The sequence below is a fragment of the Lottia gigantea genome, assembly GCF_000327385.1.
Source record: "Lottia gigantea unplaced genomic scaffold LOTGIsca_14, whole genome shotgun sequence".
In the NCBI taxonomy this organism is placed as follows: domain Eukaryota; kingdom Metazoa; phylum Mollusca; class Gastropoda; family Lottiidae; genus Lottia; species Lottia gigantea.
Window position 1 is genome coordinate 1143580 of NW_008707617.1, and position 16478 is coordinate 1160057.

At 33.5% G+C, this 16478-nt stretch overlaps 1 protein-coding gene across 1 annotated transcript; it reads left to right on the forward strand.

Annotated features, from left to right (window-relative positions):
* Positions 1-10366: 10366 nt before the first annotated feature.
* On the forward strand, positions 10367-16052 carry LOTGIDRAFT_157456 (hypothetical protein; the record flags this gene model as incomplete). The annotated part of the gene is made up of 6 exons (XM_009049666.1): positions 10367-10488; positions 11921-12050; positions 13635-13761; positions 13813-13992; positions 14081-14136; positions 15801-16052. 6 exons carry the CDS (start codon positions 10367-10369, stop codon positions 16050-16052), a joined length of 867 nt encoding a protein of 288 aa, XP_009047914.1.
* Between the last annotated feature and the right edge of the window lie 426 nt (positions 16053-16478).

The window sequence follows — 16478 nt, forward strand, 5'->3', positions numbered from 1 at the left end:
ATATTGGAACTTGGTGTTCTCAATGTCTTCCGAAGGCCAAGACTTATCTTTAAAAACATAATTTCAGGATACAGAAACCAATTTATACTACAACAATGTATCATCAGTAACGGTAACTCTATGTGGAGATGCTGGTATACCAGATTCTGGAAGATTGCCTTATGCTGTATTTCAACTGTGTCTGCTGTTTGCTATTCCCGCCATAATTGTTATCTTCTGCTATACTCGAGTTATGTGGATTTTATGGCACAGCACCAAGCAACTGCAACATATGGCCTGCAATCAAAAGTGAGTTACCTTTAGTTGTTGTTCCTTGGTCTCTAAAATTTGAGATCCGAAACTAGTTCTGCAAGCTATGGAGGAATTCCCTTGTCAACAAAGATCAACGTTTATATGTAAAATTGAAAATATGCAAAGGAATTGCCTCGCCTACTAGCGCATATCTTTGGAAATGAGAGCCACCTTTTAGCACCACCCATCTTTAAAGTTATACTTAGGATAACCAAAAAATTGAAATTGGTTAAAATTAGTCTTTGTTCATCATTGAACTTACTTGGTGTCAAAACTATACGACAGAATCACTCAATAAACCAATAAATCCACAAAATTAAGTAATAATTCATTTAACTAAGTTATATTGAAACATGGTTAGAAGCTTATTTCAATAAATATTTAGTTTAATGGATATATCGTCATATATTCAGAAAATCCATTCTTCACTCATGGAACCTGGTAAATACAACTGATGAATATATACACACCAAGTTTGTTGACCAAGTCTGAGAGTTTAAATTTTATGTCCAGAGGTAGTACTCCTTTAATGAAAGGGCAGATTAGTATGATATTGAACCAAAAAAAAAACAGATCACGATCGTAAAAAGGAGGAAGAAAAAAATGTAAGCCATTGGAACTAATATGAATCGATAGTAGTTGTCTAATGAAGAATTTGTCAGTTTCTGGTAGATTTCATTCTGTTACCTTGAAACTGTCAGATTTAAAGTAGGATTCCTACTGAATCGATAGGGGAATTCAATATCATATAAGAAAAATATTCCGATAAAAGCTTGCTTACTCAACAACTTAAAATAAGGTTATTGATGTATTTTCGATACATTTTTATTTTGGATAATGATTTCTTAGAAAGATTTCTTAAAGGTGAAGTATGTGTCAGCTATACAATAACAAAACCCATTTAAAAGTCCTGTCTCCTGTACACTGATATAGTAATTTTTGTTAAGGCCGTTGTTGGTTTTTCCAGTAATGCTAATATAGGTATAAACTATGTTTTATGAACTTCACTTGCTTACTTTCAAATAGCCGACAATCTCATTGTTTTCATTATATCATAACACTCAGTATCCACTCTGCTATTTACATCAAATATTTCAAAATTTACATAGAAAATCAGCGGAAATCTTTGTCGACTATGCAAATACATACCCCATTGATACTAATGCGAAATTATCAGCAAAAATTGTATGTGTACTATCGTGTCCTTCCAGCAAGCATATCGTGACGCATTATGATTTGCACAGTGGCAGTTTTCTGTGCTCAGACTACAATATAAATGTTTACACAGCTAGTATAAATCACTACTGTGGTCATCACGAACAATAAACAATGTAATGATGAAAACCAACAAGCCATCGCAGCGGCGATACTTCACTTATGTACCTCTTTACGATTTTATCTTTTTATCCAATAATAAAAATCCGTAAAAGCAAGACAATTCCGTCAATCAAAAATATAGTACAAAGAATGGCAAAATCGGAAGTACAGGTAGTATAGTAGTTGACTCCTCAAAAGAGAAGTACCATCAGGCGTTTCGAAAAGGGTAAGCAAGATCTGGTTCACGCGCGACACCCGCAACTACTCTACTATAATTGTTAAAATCGTGAGATACAACCAGATCATGCCTGACCAAAATGAACCATAATGCCAGAAGCAGATTTATTGTATTCATAAAGGAGTTCTCCATAACGACCATAAAATTTCCCACATGACATATGAAGTTTGTGTGTCAAGTTACCCTGTTTCAGCAATTTCATAGTTAATACTCGAGCTAGGAAATCCTCTTAAATAGAACAAATAAATTTACTATGGGAAAATCAAAGTCGTCACGCTTATCATTTAGTCTGACACAAAGATGATACGACACGATGATGTTCCAGGCTGTATTGTAATTATTCTCACAAATTTCATCTCCATCGAATAATTTTTACTGCTTAAAACTCATTTTGACTGTCTCTCGACTAATATCATACATAATGGATGAACCAATCAGACATTAACATTATCACTTCCGGTCAAACCAAGGTCATTTGTACTACTAAATTTCCAATTTTCTCTCATTTTAAAACAGACATCTATAATTCTCACTACTTATTAGTAGATTTAGAAACATTTATTCAAAATTAATCAAAACTTTAATCTGGGCGTCTGACGTATCCGACACGTTATAATCATGTAATTATAAAATAGTGGACCAGGAAATAGTAGATGAAGATGATTATCAATTTATCTCGTTGAGTAACAGACTCGTATGTCCAATTATAAAATACATGATTTGTGTTGATGGCAAACGGAGGGGCGGGTTGGGAGAGGGTGCATTGGATAAGGGGCAAACTATCTATCTCTTTCCGGGAAGGGATCGTTGAAATACTCTTTGTAAAAAGAATACCATCAATTCCATTCGTCCAGATCCTCATAAAGGGATTCATAGTATGATTCTCGACTTTGTACGTACGTCGTGAACACCTATAAATTCCGTTTGTACCATCAAGCGTATGCATAGTCTGTAAATATTGCACTGCAAAGTGTGCAAAATACGAACCCAGGGGCTTACTCAGTTATATCTGTTTGGATTCTTTGAGACCAATATGATGGACGCGCCAAATTGCAAGCTTCCTTAATTGAAATCTACTCGTTCTTTAAAGTTCATCACAAAATACAAGATTTGTACCGTAAATAAAATAGTCTACATGTTATAGATAATAAAAAAAACTATTCAAAGTCTGGAGATAATTTATAAACCTCTTCTTAAAATGCATATCATGTCGTAAAAAACCGTTTAATTTCCTAAAATACATAACTCGGCAACAAGATCAGTTAAAAGAATCTTTAGAAATGATCGATGGAAAAACTTGTTACAGACACCGAGTGTGACATAAAGTTGATCCCATAGCGCCTGATTAAACATTTTTCTGACAGTGATACCAAATGGTTAATCATCCCCATTTACTTCTACAAGTTCTCCCCATTTATCTAGAAGCCGGAGAGTGTTAAATGTCTGGAAGTTACGATGCTATTTAGAAAGAGAAATGTATCTGTCCATTGTAACCTAGTCTCGCTTCTTATCTAATTTACTATCATTTACTCGAGTGATTCTTTATTAATGTTCAGATTAGCTTGGAAACGACGTAGATTAACAGTGTTACTCGTGCTTCATCTTAACACTGTAGTTTAAATTGTCGTGAAGAAGAGCACCCATTGGGAGCAATACCAAGCATTAACCATTTTGTTGACAACTTTCTATATTTCGACATCCGACCCTGGACTAAGCAAACCCTTATTTTCTTCACTTAATAGGATTGAACGGAATTGACTTTTCGACCCAACAATATCTTTGCAGAGCGACTTCGTCAGTTTTCATCGCAATTCTGTATACTCCATAACACGAATGTCAATTTTCCAAATTGAATTCTGAAAACAGCTTGTCGTATCAAGAATTGAAGTAAAACATTCTCGTATACCATTGACAAAAAATCAAGATGGTCGCAGAGAAAAATAGACAAATAATCATTTCTTTCTACACATGGTCATATTGATATTTTGAAAGCGTTTCATTGTGGCCAGTTTATTTCGTATCCGGTATTCAGTCATGGTCTCTTCAACTATCTGAAACTATTATTTATTTTTACCATCTAAACAGACCAGTCAGTGCGACTGTATATAAGTTTTGTTTTGTAAAAATGCACAAAACTTTCGTATGGAAACATACACTTTCAGGGGATTTTTTCAGTTTAGGAATTCTAACTATAGAAACACTGATATATAGAATAAAGGGATTATTTGTGATATCAAACAGATAAAGCTATTGAAGTAAGATTTCTTAATACTTTACGGTGTAAATCAATTGTCAATTTAGCTAAGAAAGGTTTTCCTCGAATATCTCACCAGTTACTATTTCCAATCCAATTAACACAGAACTTAAAGACTCATTAGATGAAATTTCTCGTAGAATTAATTCATCAGTACTTGTGTTGAAGTATGGTTTATTTCAAACGGCACAATTCATATAACACAGAAAGCAAATTGGCATATCTAAGAGAGGAAAAATCACCCAGTCGTGATAGGTAGGTAGGGCAATATAGTGAGGACTTTGGATCTGAATGTTCTCTTAGCAGTTTGAAATAGTGGGCACATGCCACTGTCCATCTTTCGTAGTTTATAAGGAGCAAAAAAGCAATTTTTTCAGGCTAAATAAAATCTTTAAAGGGATAGTTACAGAATTTTTTAGGGTTGATATGAGTCTTGAATAGTCTTCAGAAAATAGTCTTCAGAAGAACTAGAAATGTTTTTTAAAATTTTTTTTTAAAAAATACTTCAAACTAGGAATTTTACTCACTATTCCTATATATGTTTTTTTGTATATCACAGAGTATCTTATTTTGACGAGTCGTCATTTTAATATTCAAACGCGGATAATTCTGGACACCTATGGATTTGAGGACTCAAATTTCGACGGTGAGCTGTGAACACTATTACTGATTGGCTTTGATAGAAAATTCCGGTTTTTGAGACTAAAGTTTGATCGGCCAATAAAAATGGCGCCCTTGTCCCTTTAAAGAAAAAGAATTTGAACTTATCCCCATACAAGCAATTAATAATTGCAATTATGCAAGTATCCATCGCTTCCAAATAGTAGTCGCAAAAGGTTGGTATGTCTCAACGTCGCTTATACGCATTAGGAAACTTTTTCTGTTGAGTTCTATGGGTCTACAAAACGTCAGATAGTCACATAGTTTCGGACTAATATCATGGCTGTACCCAAAAACAGTTTGTGACGTCATTTGTGTATAATAAAACACTCAATTTATGGACCGCTATTCCCATGGGAACTTTATTATTCAATAAGTGTAAATATATAACAAGATTTGTCTTGAAATATAACTCAGTATGGAAGAAGTTTAAAATTCATCAGAGAATAGAAAACAAAACCCAGATCAACCCTTCCGGGAACTTGATTGACTTGATCAAATTGAAAGCAGCTTACCGACCAACAACTATTTGTGACGGAGCTTTATCATTGTTATACATAAATTCTATATGATTGTTTGTGAACCGATACTAGAACCGAACCTTTGATATTTGAAATGATTCCAACACATGTCATCCAATCATCTTATGAACTAAAAACTCATTATCTTTAGATAAAACTGCTATTAACACACCATTTTTGGTCAATTCGACTTTGATATTTACCCAAATATCAAAGTCGAATTGACCAAAAATGGTGTGTAAATTGGAAAACAATCCATTTATATTTTGTTAGTACCAATGCTTTTATATATGATATTGATTTGCAGAAAATATGTGACTACACTTCCTATATGGGATGCACCTTTAAAGAAATTGTAAAGAGGTTTTCTAAAAACTAAGGTGTATCAGGAACACTGATAGCTGCAAGCCCACTAATTGATGATGTCATTTACCCCGACATCAAACGCTTAGTTTTTGTGGAATTGCTGGAACCACAGACATCTGATTGAAAATTGGAATGTTGTAAATAGACGCTATCAGTGTCCCCGATACACATAAAATTTTTTAGAAAACCTCCTCGCAATTTCTTTAATATGATTTTTAAAAGTTTGTAGGATGACCCCATTTCCCATTATTAAACAAAAAAATGAGAACGGTGTTATCATCGTGATAAACATCATTATTCCTGTTAATACTGTTATATATCTTCATTATGATTCATTATTATCTTTATCCCTTTCATTATATCTTGATTTAATCAAATATAGATAACAAAGGGTTTTTATCTCGTTAATTAATACTAATATCAAAGTAGCGTTATCTGAAAATTCAGGTGGAAAAATCTATCATCAAGTCTTCTTATATATTAGACTCGGTCGTTCGGAAATCATAAACAGTAAATAACATTGTCTATTTTATACAAGAAAAATATTTTATAAAAGACCTTGGAGTTGATCTCTCCCGGATTTTTTCGTACCCATTTTCAGCCGTTTCGACTAATTCAAGATCACCAACCGAGATAAGAACCGACGACCACCATTTGTTGGGCGTAACCAAGCAAATAACGTCATGTAAAGAACCAACAATGCTCTAACCAACTGTGTTACAGAGCCCCAAAAATCCCAGAAGTTTAAGAACTGCCAACAATCTTAAATGCTATAAAATCCAATATTCAACATTTTCTTTTTCTAGTGGGTTTCTCATATATTTCTGGTACCAAAATCACATTAATGCAGGAGACTCTCTTTTATGAACAACCATACTTTAGTCTAAGTCTTTAGCTGAACTTATCAGTAATAGTGCACACAGCTCGCCGTTAAAATTTAAAATTCATGTGTGTCCAGAATTATCTGCGTTTGAATGTTAAAACGACGACTCGTCAACTTAAGATACTAAGTGATATATAGAAAAGACATATATAGAAATAGTGAGTAAAATTCCTAGTTTGAAATATTTTTAAAGGAATTATGTGATTTTCGTATATTTCTAGTACCTCTAGTCCCAATATGACTTGCCTGTCCTTTTAAATGATTATAAGAAATAGTTTGTTTCGCTAGTATTCTATCTTTAAATACTATCCACATGTGGCATTTCGTTTGAAAAACTGTCTCGTTTAAAGTAAATATATTTTCCTCTTGAAATAGAAAAGCGAGGAACAAAAGTAATTGTTTCGTCAAAATACAAGTTGTAATTGAATTTCTACAAGATTTATAGATATTTGAAATCTTGTAATCTCGTCTCCACTGACATTCATCGATAACTCTACTATTGGAATAGATCGTATCTAAAAATATTTCCCGGTTCCTAACACAAGAGTTTTCAACTTTTTAATTTCTATTACCCCTTTCAAGATCCTTATATACTACCCCTAAAGAGACTACTATTTCGATATTTTCTTTTTCATGTCAGAGAATAAGCCTAACTGAAAAGAACAACTAAAATTTGTATGCCAAATTACATAGCGCCTCACTACCCGTGTCCTAACATATTCTAGCATACAGTATCAATTAAGTGACCAAATCCATTATTGGTTGCATAGTGTTTTCAATATTCACTCTACACTCAATGCCCCTGTCAGTGATGTAGGTAAGAGGAGCTGACATGGAAAACGAGAAGGCTAATGTCGCTGTCCTTGCAAAATTTCCCTTATCGTACCCTGCATGACGTTGCCCGTCTTCATTAGCCCAAAAAAGAAAAAGAGGACGTAAAACTCAATTCATTTCTCCACTCGATGCTAGATCTAAACAGTTTTGAAATCCCCCCCACCCCTCGTTGGAGACCACCAACTGTGTATGGACTTACCTGAACTCTGCATGTATAGCGTCAAGTATATATCATCCTTTTAATTGTGTTATTTTTAACCTTGCCTAAAGGCACAGTATACAACATTATTTAGTTCGTTATACTAATACTGTTATTAGTTGTAAATCGTGCCAGGTCCTCTGTTTATGGTGTTCGTTATTTAATAATATCAGACTAAAGTTATCATCATGCTTGCGGCAAGTTAACTTATTGACATGTAATAAGCATCTCAGTCATTAAAGGTATACGATTACAAAATTATACACAAAGCTCAATGACCCAGCTTATAAACAGCATCAACCAAAAACAAAACAATTTTTCCAATATTAGAGATATCAAAGCAGCTTTTATCAACAAAATAAACAATAAGTCAACATTGAATTTTTACCTGGTGTTTTCCAGAGAATGTTTGTGATATTTTTGCAGTGAATGTTACCTGATGTTTTCAAGAGAATGTTGGTGATATTTTTGCAGTGAATGTTACCTGGTGTTTTCCAGAGAATGTTGGTGATATGTTTGCAGTGAATGTTACCTGATGTTTTCCAGAGAATGTTTGAGATATTTTTCCAGTGAATGTTACCTGGTGTTTTCCAGAGAATGTTGGTGATATTTTTGCAGTGAATGTTACCTGGTGTTTTCAAGAGAATGTTTGTGACATTTTTGCAGTGAATATTACCTGGTGTTTTCCAGAGAATGTTTGTGATATTTTTGCAGTGAATGTTACCTGGTGTTTTCCAGAGAATGTTTGTGATATTTTTGCAGTGAATGTTACCTGGTGTTTTCCAGAGAATGTTGGTGATATTTTTGCAGTGAATGTTACCTGGTGTTTTCCAGAGAATGTTTGTGATATTATTGCAGTGAATGAATGTTACCTGGTGTTTTCCAGAGAATGTTTGTGATATTTTTGCAGTGAATGTTACCTGGTGTTTTTCAGAGAATGTTGGTGACATTTTTTGCAGTGAATGTTACGTGGTCTTTTCCAGAGAATGTTGGTGATCTGTCTCTTTAATATGAATAAACACGACATGTTTAGGAAATGATGATGTGGCCTTTGCATAGCATACTTTGAAGCGAATGTTAATTCAAATTTGCAGTAAATATAAATGTCAAACGTATTAGAATAATTTCATCAAAAGATTATGTAACGTAATATCAGGGGAAAGGAAAGCAAAAGGAAGAAAGTCTTCACGGTCTTAACACTGGTAACCTTTGATGGACATGTCTCATAGAGCTCTTCCAGTTCTAATTGGTAAATAGCCTGAAGTGGTATAGCAGGTACTCAGCATGACAAGTATGACGCTATGTATTGATTCCCTCTTAGTTTAGTACATTATTGGCTTCATTAAAATATAAGCCATTATTTATTCTTGATTAAATAATATACGCTTGACGTGTCGGGAAGGTATTGATCTGCCTAACTTTCTTAACAATGCTTCTAGACGTCTCAAGAGCGATGCATTTAATATTGTCGATAGTGAGATGCGCTTACACTGTCGGATACATAAGAAGTCTGTGGGTCTCATCTTGTCATTGATTTTTGCCAGCTTCTGGACTTAAAAGATCGCCTTCAGACGACTTCTTTGAGCCCGGTAATTTTAGTCGTCCTAACGCGACCGGTTTAACTAACTTGCATCTACTTTGGATGTTGCTTAAAACCTGGCTTGAAAAGTTAAATCAGCTTAGTTCGGTCGTCTGAACGCAACTGGCTAACATTAAGCCGTGTATTTCATTTCTGCGCCTGCGCATTCTTCTAGACAGAATTCCCGCTTTTATTATTGTTGTCATAATGCCCATGCGCATTGATATTGAGACCTCTGCACTTCCCTATAACTTCCAAGGTAAACGGCATAGAGGAAACATGCAATTACCTACGATGCTTCGATGTCTCAAGCTGATAAAGACTTTAAAGAAAGAACATAATTATTTCAATAAGGTAGTCTTGTATATGCTATTTTTCGATGCATCCAGAAACTTGGAAAATTACACTTCCCTTCTCTGTATATAACCTTGAACTTGAATATCTCGCTAGTTTGTAATACCGCCAGAGAAATCAAATAAGGCTAACCAAATTGCGACTGATTACATTACTGTCATGTTAGGTGAATAACGAGATTGGATTGAATTAATCTCGGCTCTTTTATTAGTTTATACATGAGGGACATAACTTTTCTTGTTCCTATTTCTTTCTTTTGATGTCTTTTTATACCACCTATAGGACTTGCTCTTTGTGAGATACCAGCAATATATTATTTTCTCTGAAGCTATTTATGGTTTTGTCATTGCTTGCCTCCTTTACGAAAATATCCAATTCAGAGGTATTAAATATACACATCGTATATTCTAAGACTTTTGAGGGGGCTGTGGTTCAAATGATGAAGGTTACATTCTCATGACGCCAGATTAAGAAGACTTATTTTTGAGATACTATGTGTCCGTTTGATAAATTATTCATCGTATAATCTTGTAATCGTATGACGTCACGTACTTGGCTTAGTGGGAAAGTTGTGGTCGGGAATATTCAGACGTCAAGTGAATATATTGTGACAGTGTCTACTTATTCCAGTCGATCCAGATATTAATCGATAAAGAAGATTTTATTTTTTAATTTCTGTGAATAGATGATCGACATTTAACATGCTGTTCCGGTGAAATATAAACGAGTGGTATATTATTTTATAGCAATTTCCGGTATGCAAGACGAGATGATGTTGCAGTACACTAGAAGTAATTCGGCAAAATGCGTGGCAATTAAGTGCTGGCAGGCATTTTTTGATAGCTCTTATTGGTTTCTCAAGCAATTAAAATGACAGGTTCGCAATTTTTGGCGGTTGATTTGGGTCTTGAAAAGGCTACACGTAAAAAGTCTTTAGAAGTACTAGAAATGTATAAAAATCACATAATTTCTTCCAAAATATCTCAAACTAGGTAATTCTATTACTTTTTCTGTTTCTTTTTCTATAAATGACACATTCACAATAAAAGACGACTCGTCATTATAACTTTCAAACGCGGACACACATGACTTCGAAGACTCAAATTTAGACGGTGAGCAGTGAACACTATTACTGATCAGCTTAACTCCCTGGTTCCCAAACCTGTGATGTTTTCACTCCCTGAGGGTGTAGGACAAGGATGTCTGGGTTGTGACCTATTGGTGTAAGAGAAGAATTTATTAGGAGCACTTCACATAATCACATGCTGAAAATGTGGATGAAACAAATTTTTGGAGTGTGAAAGGTCCACGTGATTGCCCCAGGGGTGTGAATGCTGAAATAGGTTGGGGACCACTAGCTTAACTAAACAATTCCTGTTTCTGAGGTACGATTGTCAAACGAATGACGAATCTGTTCGTTTCAATATTGTTTACATCGACAACTAACTTTTCGCTTACACATCTCAGATAGTAGTTTGGTAAACATATTTGGCCAACTTGCTCCCACAAACATCATTAATCTGTAGACAGCTTTGAAGTTTCGAAATGTTCGAGGCCTCGAGGTCATTTTAGTAATGTTATCAACGCTAGACTAAACCTTTCATTCAGATTAAAAAGCGTCATCATGGACCAGGATTGAGTGGTAATACAGAATTACAGAAATGGATTGTCTGAGTAATAGAACAATCATTTAATGGTCTCTTTTGGTCCGTCTCTTTTATTTTCTTGCTTTACTGATTGTGCGTCTATTAAACGGTAATTTTTATATTTGAATATCAAAAGTTGAAGAAATTGGTTCGATTTGTCACGTCATTGTGTCTGTTATGTCACTTTTTATTAGAACTTTGTAGACAGTAACATTGTAATATACTTTTCACATCTGCTTTCAAATTCAACCCACGCCATCTTAACAAATAAGAAGAATCAATCTGCTGGGAGCACAACTGCGGTTACATAGAGGAAATAACAAAATCTACAGCTCAAGCAAAAAGGTTATTTCCATAGAGCTGTAATATTAGGACAAATAGAAGATACAAGTGTACCCAATGCCTATTTTTCAACCCCTTTAGGCTTATTGTGCGGATTAAAAGGGTCAAGATCTCATTTCTAAAATACAATTCAGGGTCAGCCGATATGGTATCTGAACATATTTTTTCTGTAATTATGGTAAACAACAAACGCAGCATATAACTTTGGCAAAAAAACAGAGGTTTTCCTGATAAATTGTATTAAACAAAAATATCACCCAGGGATATTAAACTGACAAATTCAGTTGTTAGGAAGAGGTTAGTGTACAATGTCCCAACGTTTTCGTCAATGAATGTGTGTTTAACTAGTTCTTGACGAGTATGATTTCAGAACAGATCTTTCCATTGTAGATTTCTTTGTCAACAACATGTCAAGTTTACATCTTATATTTTTCAGATATGGTGACAAGAATGGACGAAGCAGTGGACAATGGGGCAGATCGTTAAATGATAGTTCAGCTAGTCCTTTACGTGGGCATAGGTCATCTCAGCAGCAAACTGATCCAGCTCTCCAAAGTCGACAACAGGTAATTTATTTCCAAGTAATTTCTTACAAAAATTCATCGTAGAGCGAGAGTCTCTTTATTATTCATTGGCATAACTGCAAGGTTATTTCAGGAACCACTGGCATCCAAATTACATTATGATCCTTCACTGCATTGTTTTGTCTCCTTACAAAGTGTGTGTTTTTTCACTATATATTATTTTCACAATGTCAAACTAAAACGAAGTGGGTCTCATACCTTGACTACAATAACCACTATTTGATTTGATTTGCACGTAAGCGAATACAGTCAATCAGAGTTTACGACAAAAACAAAAAGTCATAATGTTGACAAGCTTTCTGTCGAGGGCTCTGTTTGGTTGTATTCTCTAGCGCACCATCCAATTAAATCGCAAAAGTGGCCATTGCAGTCAAGGAATAAGTACGAAATTCGTAATAGCTTGACATTGTGAAGATGATAATATATATGCCCGAATTCACTGCACATCGTGAATCGTCTAACTATAGATTAGAAATGTTTATATTTCGGGCAAAAATCATTGTATTTGAAGGAATAATAGATGACATCTATAGTGAATTCTCACACATTCTGAGGGATAAGGGAATTTGGACTTAAAAGATTTTAATTTTTTTTTTGACAAAACGCCAGTCATTTCGTGGATTCTTTCAAAGTTGCAAGTGTGACAGCTGAATGAATCGCAAGGCACGATTCAATGATTCATCATAAATCCCACTGAAAAGTTGATTGACAAAGAGTAAATTGAATACTCCAGATGTGATTTATGTTCATAATAATACTAATGAAAACTAATATAGAAATATGGAATGATGTATGAGTTTGACGTGTTATATTTGTCTCTTATTATTTCTTACCATTTTCGGCCAAAAATCATTCAACAACCTAGTTTTGAAATCTCGATATTCTGAACGTAAAGAAATATATAGGTTAAGGTTTATTTCAGCCTCTAACAGCTATTTTGAAAGTCAAGCTGTCAAATTATTTAACAGAGGCTGGAATAGAGGCAAATGTTTCGGACTAGTTAAAAAGAAGTTTTCTCGATGGTTAAAGTATTATAGAAAATGTTCCAAAACAATACTGGCTTTTTGGACTCCTTGAAAAGGTTCATAAAGATATATTATGGAATTGTTGGAATTCATATTATATTTTAAAAAAATAAAGAAAATTACTGTATTCCTGATCAGTTGGGGATCTAAATTAATTATACATGTTATTATATAAATATTTCAGGTTATAAAAATGTTGGTTATAATTACTGTATTCCTGATCAGATGGGGATCTAAATTAATTATACATGTTATTATATAAATATTCCAGGTTATAAAAATGTTGGTGGTTATAATTACTGTATTCCTGATCAGTTGGGGATATAAATTAATCATAGATGTTATAATATAAATAATTCAGGTTATGAAAATCTTGGTGGTTGTAATTACTGTATTCCTGATCAGTTGGGGATATAAATTAATTATACATGTTATTATATAAATATTTCAGGTTATAAAAATGTTGGTGGTTATAATTACTGTATTCCTGAAGAGTTGGAGACCTAAATTAATTATACATGTTATTATATAAATATTCCAGGTTATAAAAATGTTGGTGGTTATAATTACTGTATTCCTGATCAGTTTGGGACCTATACTAATTATACATGTTATAAACAATATTTCAGGTTATAAAAATGTTGGTGGTTATAATTACTGTATTCCTGGTCAGTTTGGGACCTAAATTAATTATACATGTTACTATATAAATATTTCAGGTTATACAAATGTTGGTGGTTATAATTACCGTATTCCTGATCAGTTGGGGACCTATATTAATTATACATGTTATTATATAAATATTTCAGTTTATAAAAATGTTGGTGGTTATAATTACTTTATTCCTGATCAGTTTGGGACCTATATTAATTGTACATGTTATTATATAAATATTTCAGGTTATAAAAATGTTGGTGGTTATTATTACTGTATTCCTGATAAGTTTGGGACCTATATTAATTATACATGTTATAAAAAATATTTCAGGTTATAAAAATGTTGGTGGTTATAATTACTGTTTTCCTGATCAGTTGGGGACCGAAGTTAGTATTTCACGTGTTAAAGAAGTACCGAGTTTTAAGCTTTAATTCCGCAGTGTTTTTGGCAATAGTGAGTATAACGATTTATCTTTTTGGTTATTTTTCCTTTGTGAGAAATGAATTCCTCCTTGAATTATCCCCGAACAATGGATTCTTAAAATACAAGGCCTTGAGGACAGACGTTTCATCGTTATAATTAGATAACTTCCATGCAACATGAATGGTTTGAAAAGTGTTTACTAAATAGCTGTATTCGTTTTATGTTTGAAATATTAAAAGCCCGAAAGGAAAAAGGAGTATCTAATTCTTTTAAAACGACGTCGAAAGACAAATTTTTTATTGAGAAACTAGGAACTCGAATAGCGGTGGAATGGAATGACTTGAGTAGCAATTAGTATGGCAGCCACATAAAATCTACAAAAATATCAGAAGTAATTATTTGGCGCTTGTTACCATTTTGAGTTTACAATCTGTTTAACGAACTAGAAAATTTACTTAAAGGGAATGATACGCTAAGTTAATCAATGATTTGGTCGAATGTGAGCCTTCAAATCCATATGTGTCTGAAATTTTTCGCTGTTTTGTTTGACTGTTAAAAAGACGGGTGGTCTTTTTTGAGACACTGCCATTTTGAGAAAGAGGAAAAGAAATTCATAGTTTGAGATGTTTTTGAAAGCATTATGCGATTTTCGTACATTTCTTGTAATTCTGAAGACTATTTACATAATATATTCAAGACTCAAATTAATCCCCCTAAAATGGCGCTTATGTCCCTCTATCTACAAAGGTAGCGTATACACCACAAATAATATATCTTATAGTTATCATCAATAGTGGCTTTAATAGCAGCAACGATAGTAGTCTGGATACTAAAATAATATTTACTTGAAACTTCCTGGTGAGCAGATAAAAACTGTGTCAATATATTGACTCTGAGAACACACGTGGCAATAGACCAAACATCATTATTTCCCGAACCGAAAATGATCTTACAAATTATACAATAGCTGCGATGGTTTAAAAATCGAGATTTTGTATTCATAGTCACATTTCAATACTCGAATGAATTTCAGTTAGTGACGGTTTTGACAGGATTTTAATTCCGCTAGTTTTAATTTGATCATGGTAAAGATTTAATGTCAATCTGACGGCACATTCGTCGCTTTCATTCTGACAAACGATTTAATTGAATTGTTCTATATTCTTTTGAAATGCCTTTTTGTCTATGCTGATCTCGATTTTGTTTAGCTTATCTTACATCAATTAATTTGAATTGTTGATCATCTGAAGCAGGAATAAAAAGAAAAAAATATTTGGCATGGTTTGCATTTTCTACAAGCTGTCCGTTGCAAAGCATTATTACGATCATAAAATACATTATACTGCAAATGCATGAGATACGACATAAACATGTACATATTTTGTATATTGTATTTTGTATATCTGTATGTATAGAAAACGGTACTATGTATATTTGTATTTTGTATAATATTGATGCCCAAATCTGATTTTGTATTTTGTGTGTTTAATCAGGTAATATTTTGTATATCAATATTCAAACCATATACTAGTTTGTATATCAATGTTTAATCAGGTAATATTTTGTATATTTATTTGCAAATCGTAGTATTATTACATTTTGTATATTGTATTTCTGTATATTTCAGGTGGTGTTTAATTTATTACCCTATGTTCAATCCAGTTTAAATCCTGTTATCTATATTATAATGTCTAAGAATATCAGGAGATCTATTTGTAAACATTTACCAATTCCATTGATTAAACTGTGTTCGAGGTGCGGCGATCAGAACTATAACACAATGGTGTCAATGAATTCCACCATCCCAGCTCACCATGCTATAAGATCTAACATGGATCATCAGAGATCAGTTCAGCAATCACAAGCAGCAAACCTTTAAATCAAGCAACCATCAGCTTGTATAAGATCATGCCTTTAATTGTTAATGGTTCGAAATATTTATTCTGTGTTTAATGATTCTGTGTTACCATGGTTTTATGCATATAAACTTTCTGTTCATGGGAACGCTGACTTGAAAGATAGATCGTATTCTACAGGTTTAAAAGGATCCCAAATGATCAACGTGAATGCTTTATCAGTGCTCTTGCGGACGCAGTATATTGGTTGCTTGTGTTGAATTTAATCTTTGAGGTCCTTAAAATCTCAAACAATACCTGATCGTACATACGTGCAGCGTTTACCACAGTGTTTGTGACATCTTCGTTCTTATATCTTGACCGCAATAGCCACCTTCCTTGTATCATGGAAGTTTGTTAATGCAGCTATTTGATTGGATTGTACGATAATGAATACAGACAATATGAGG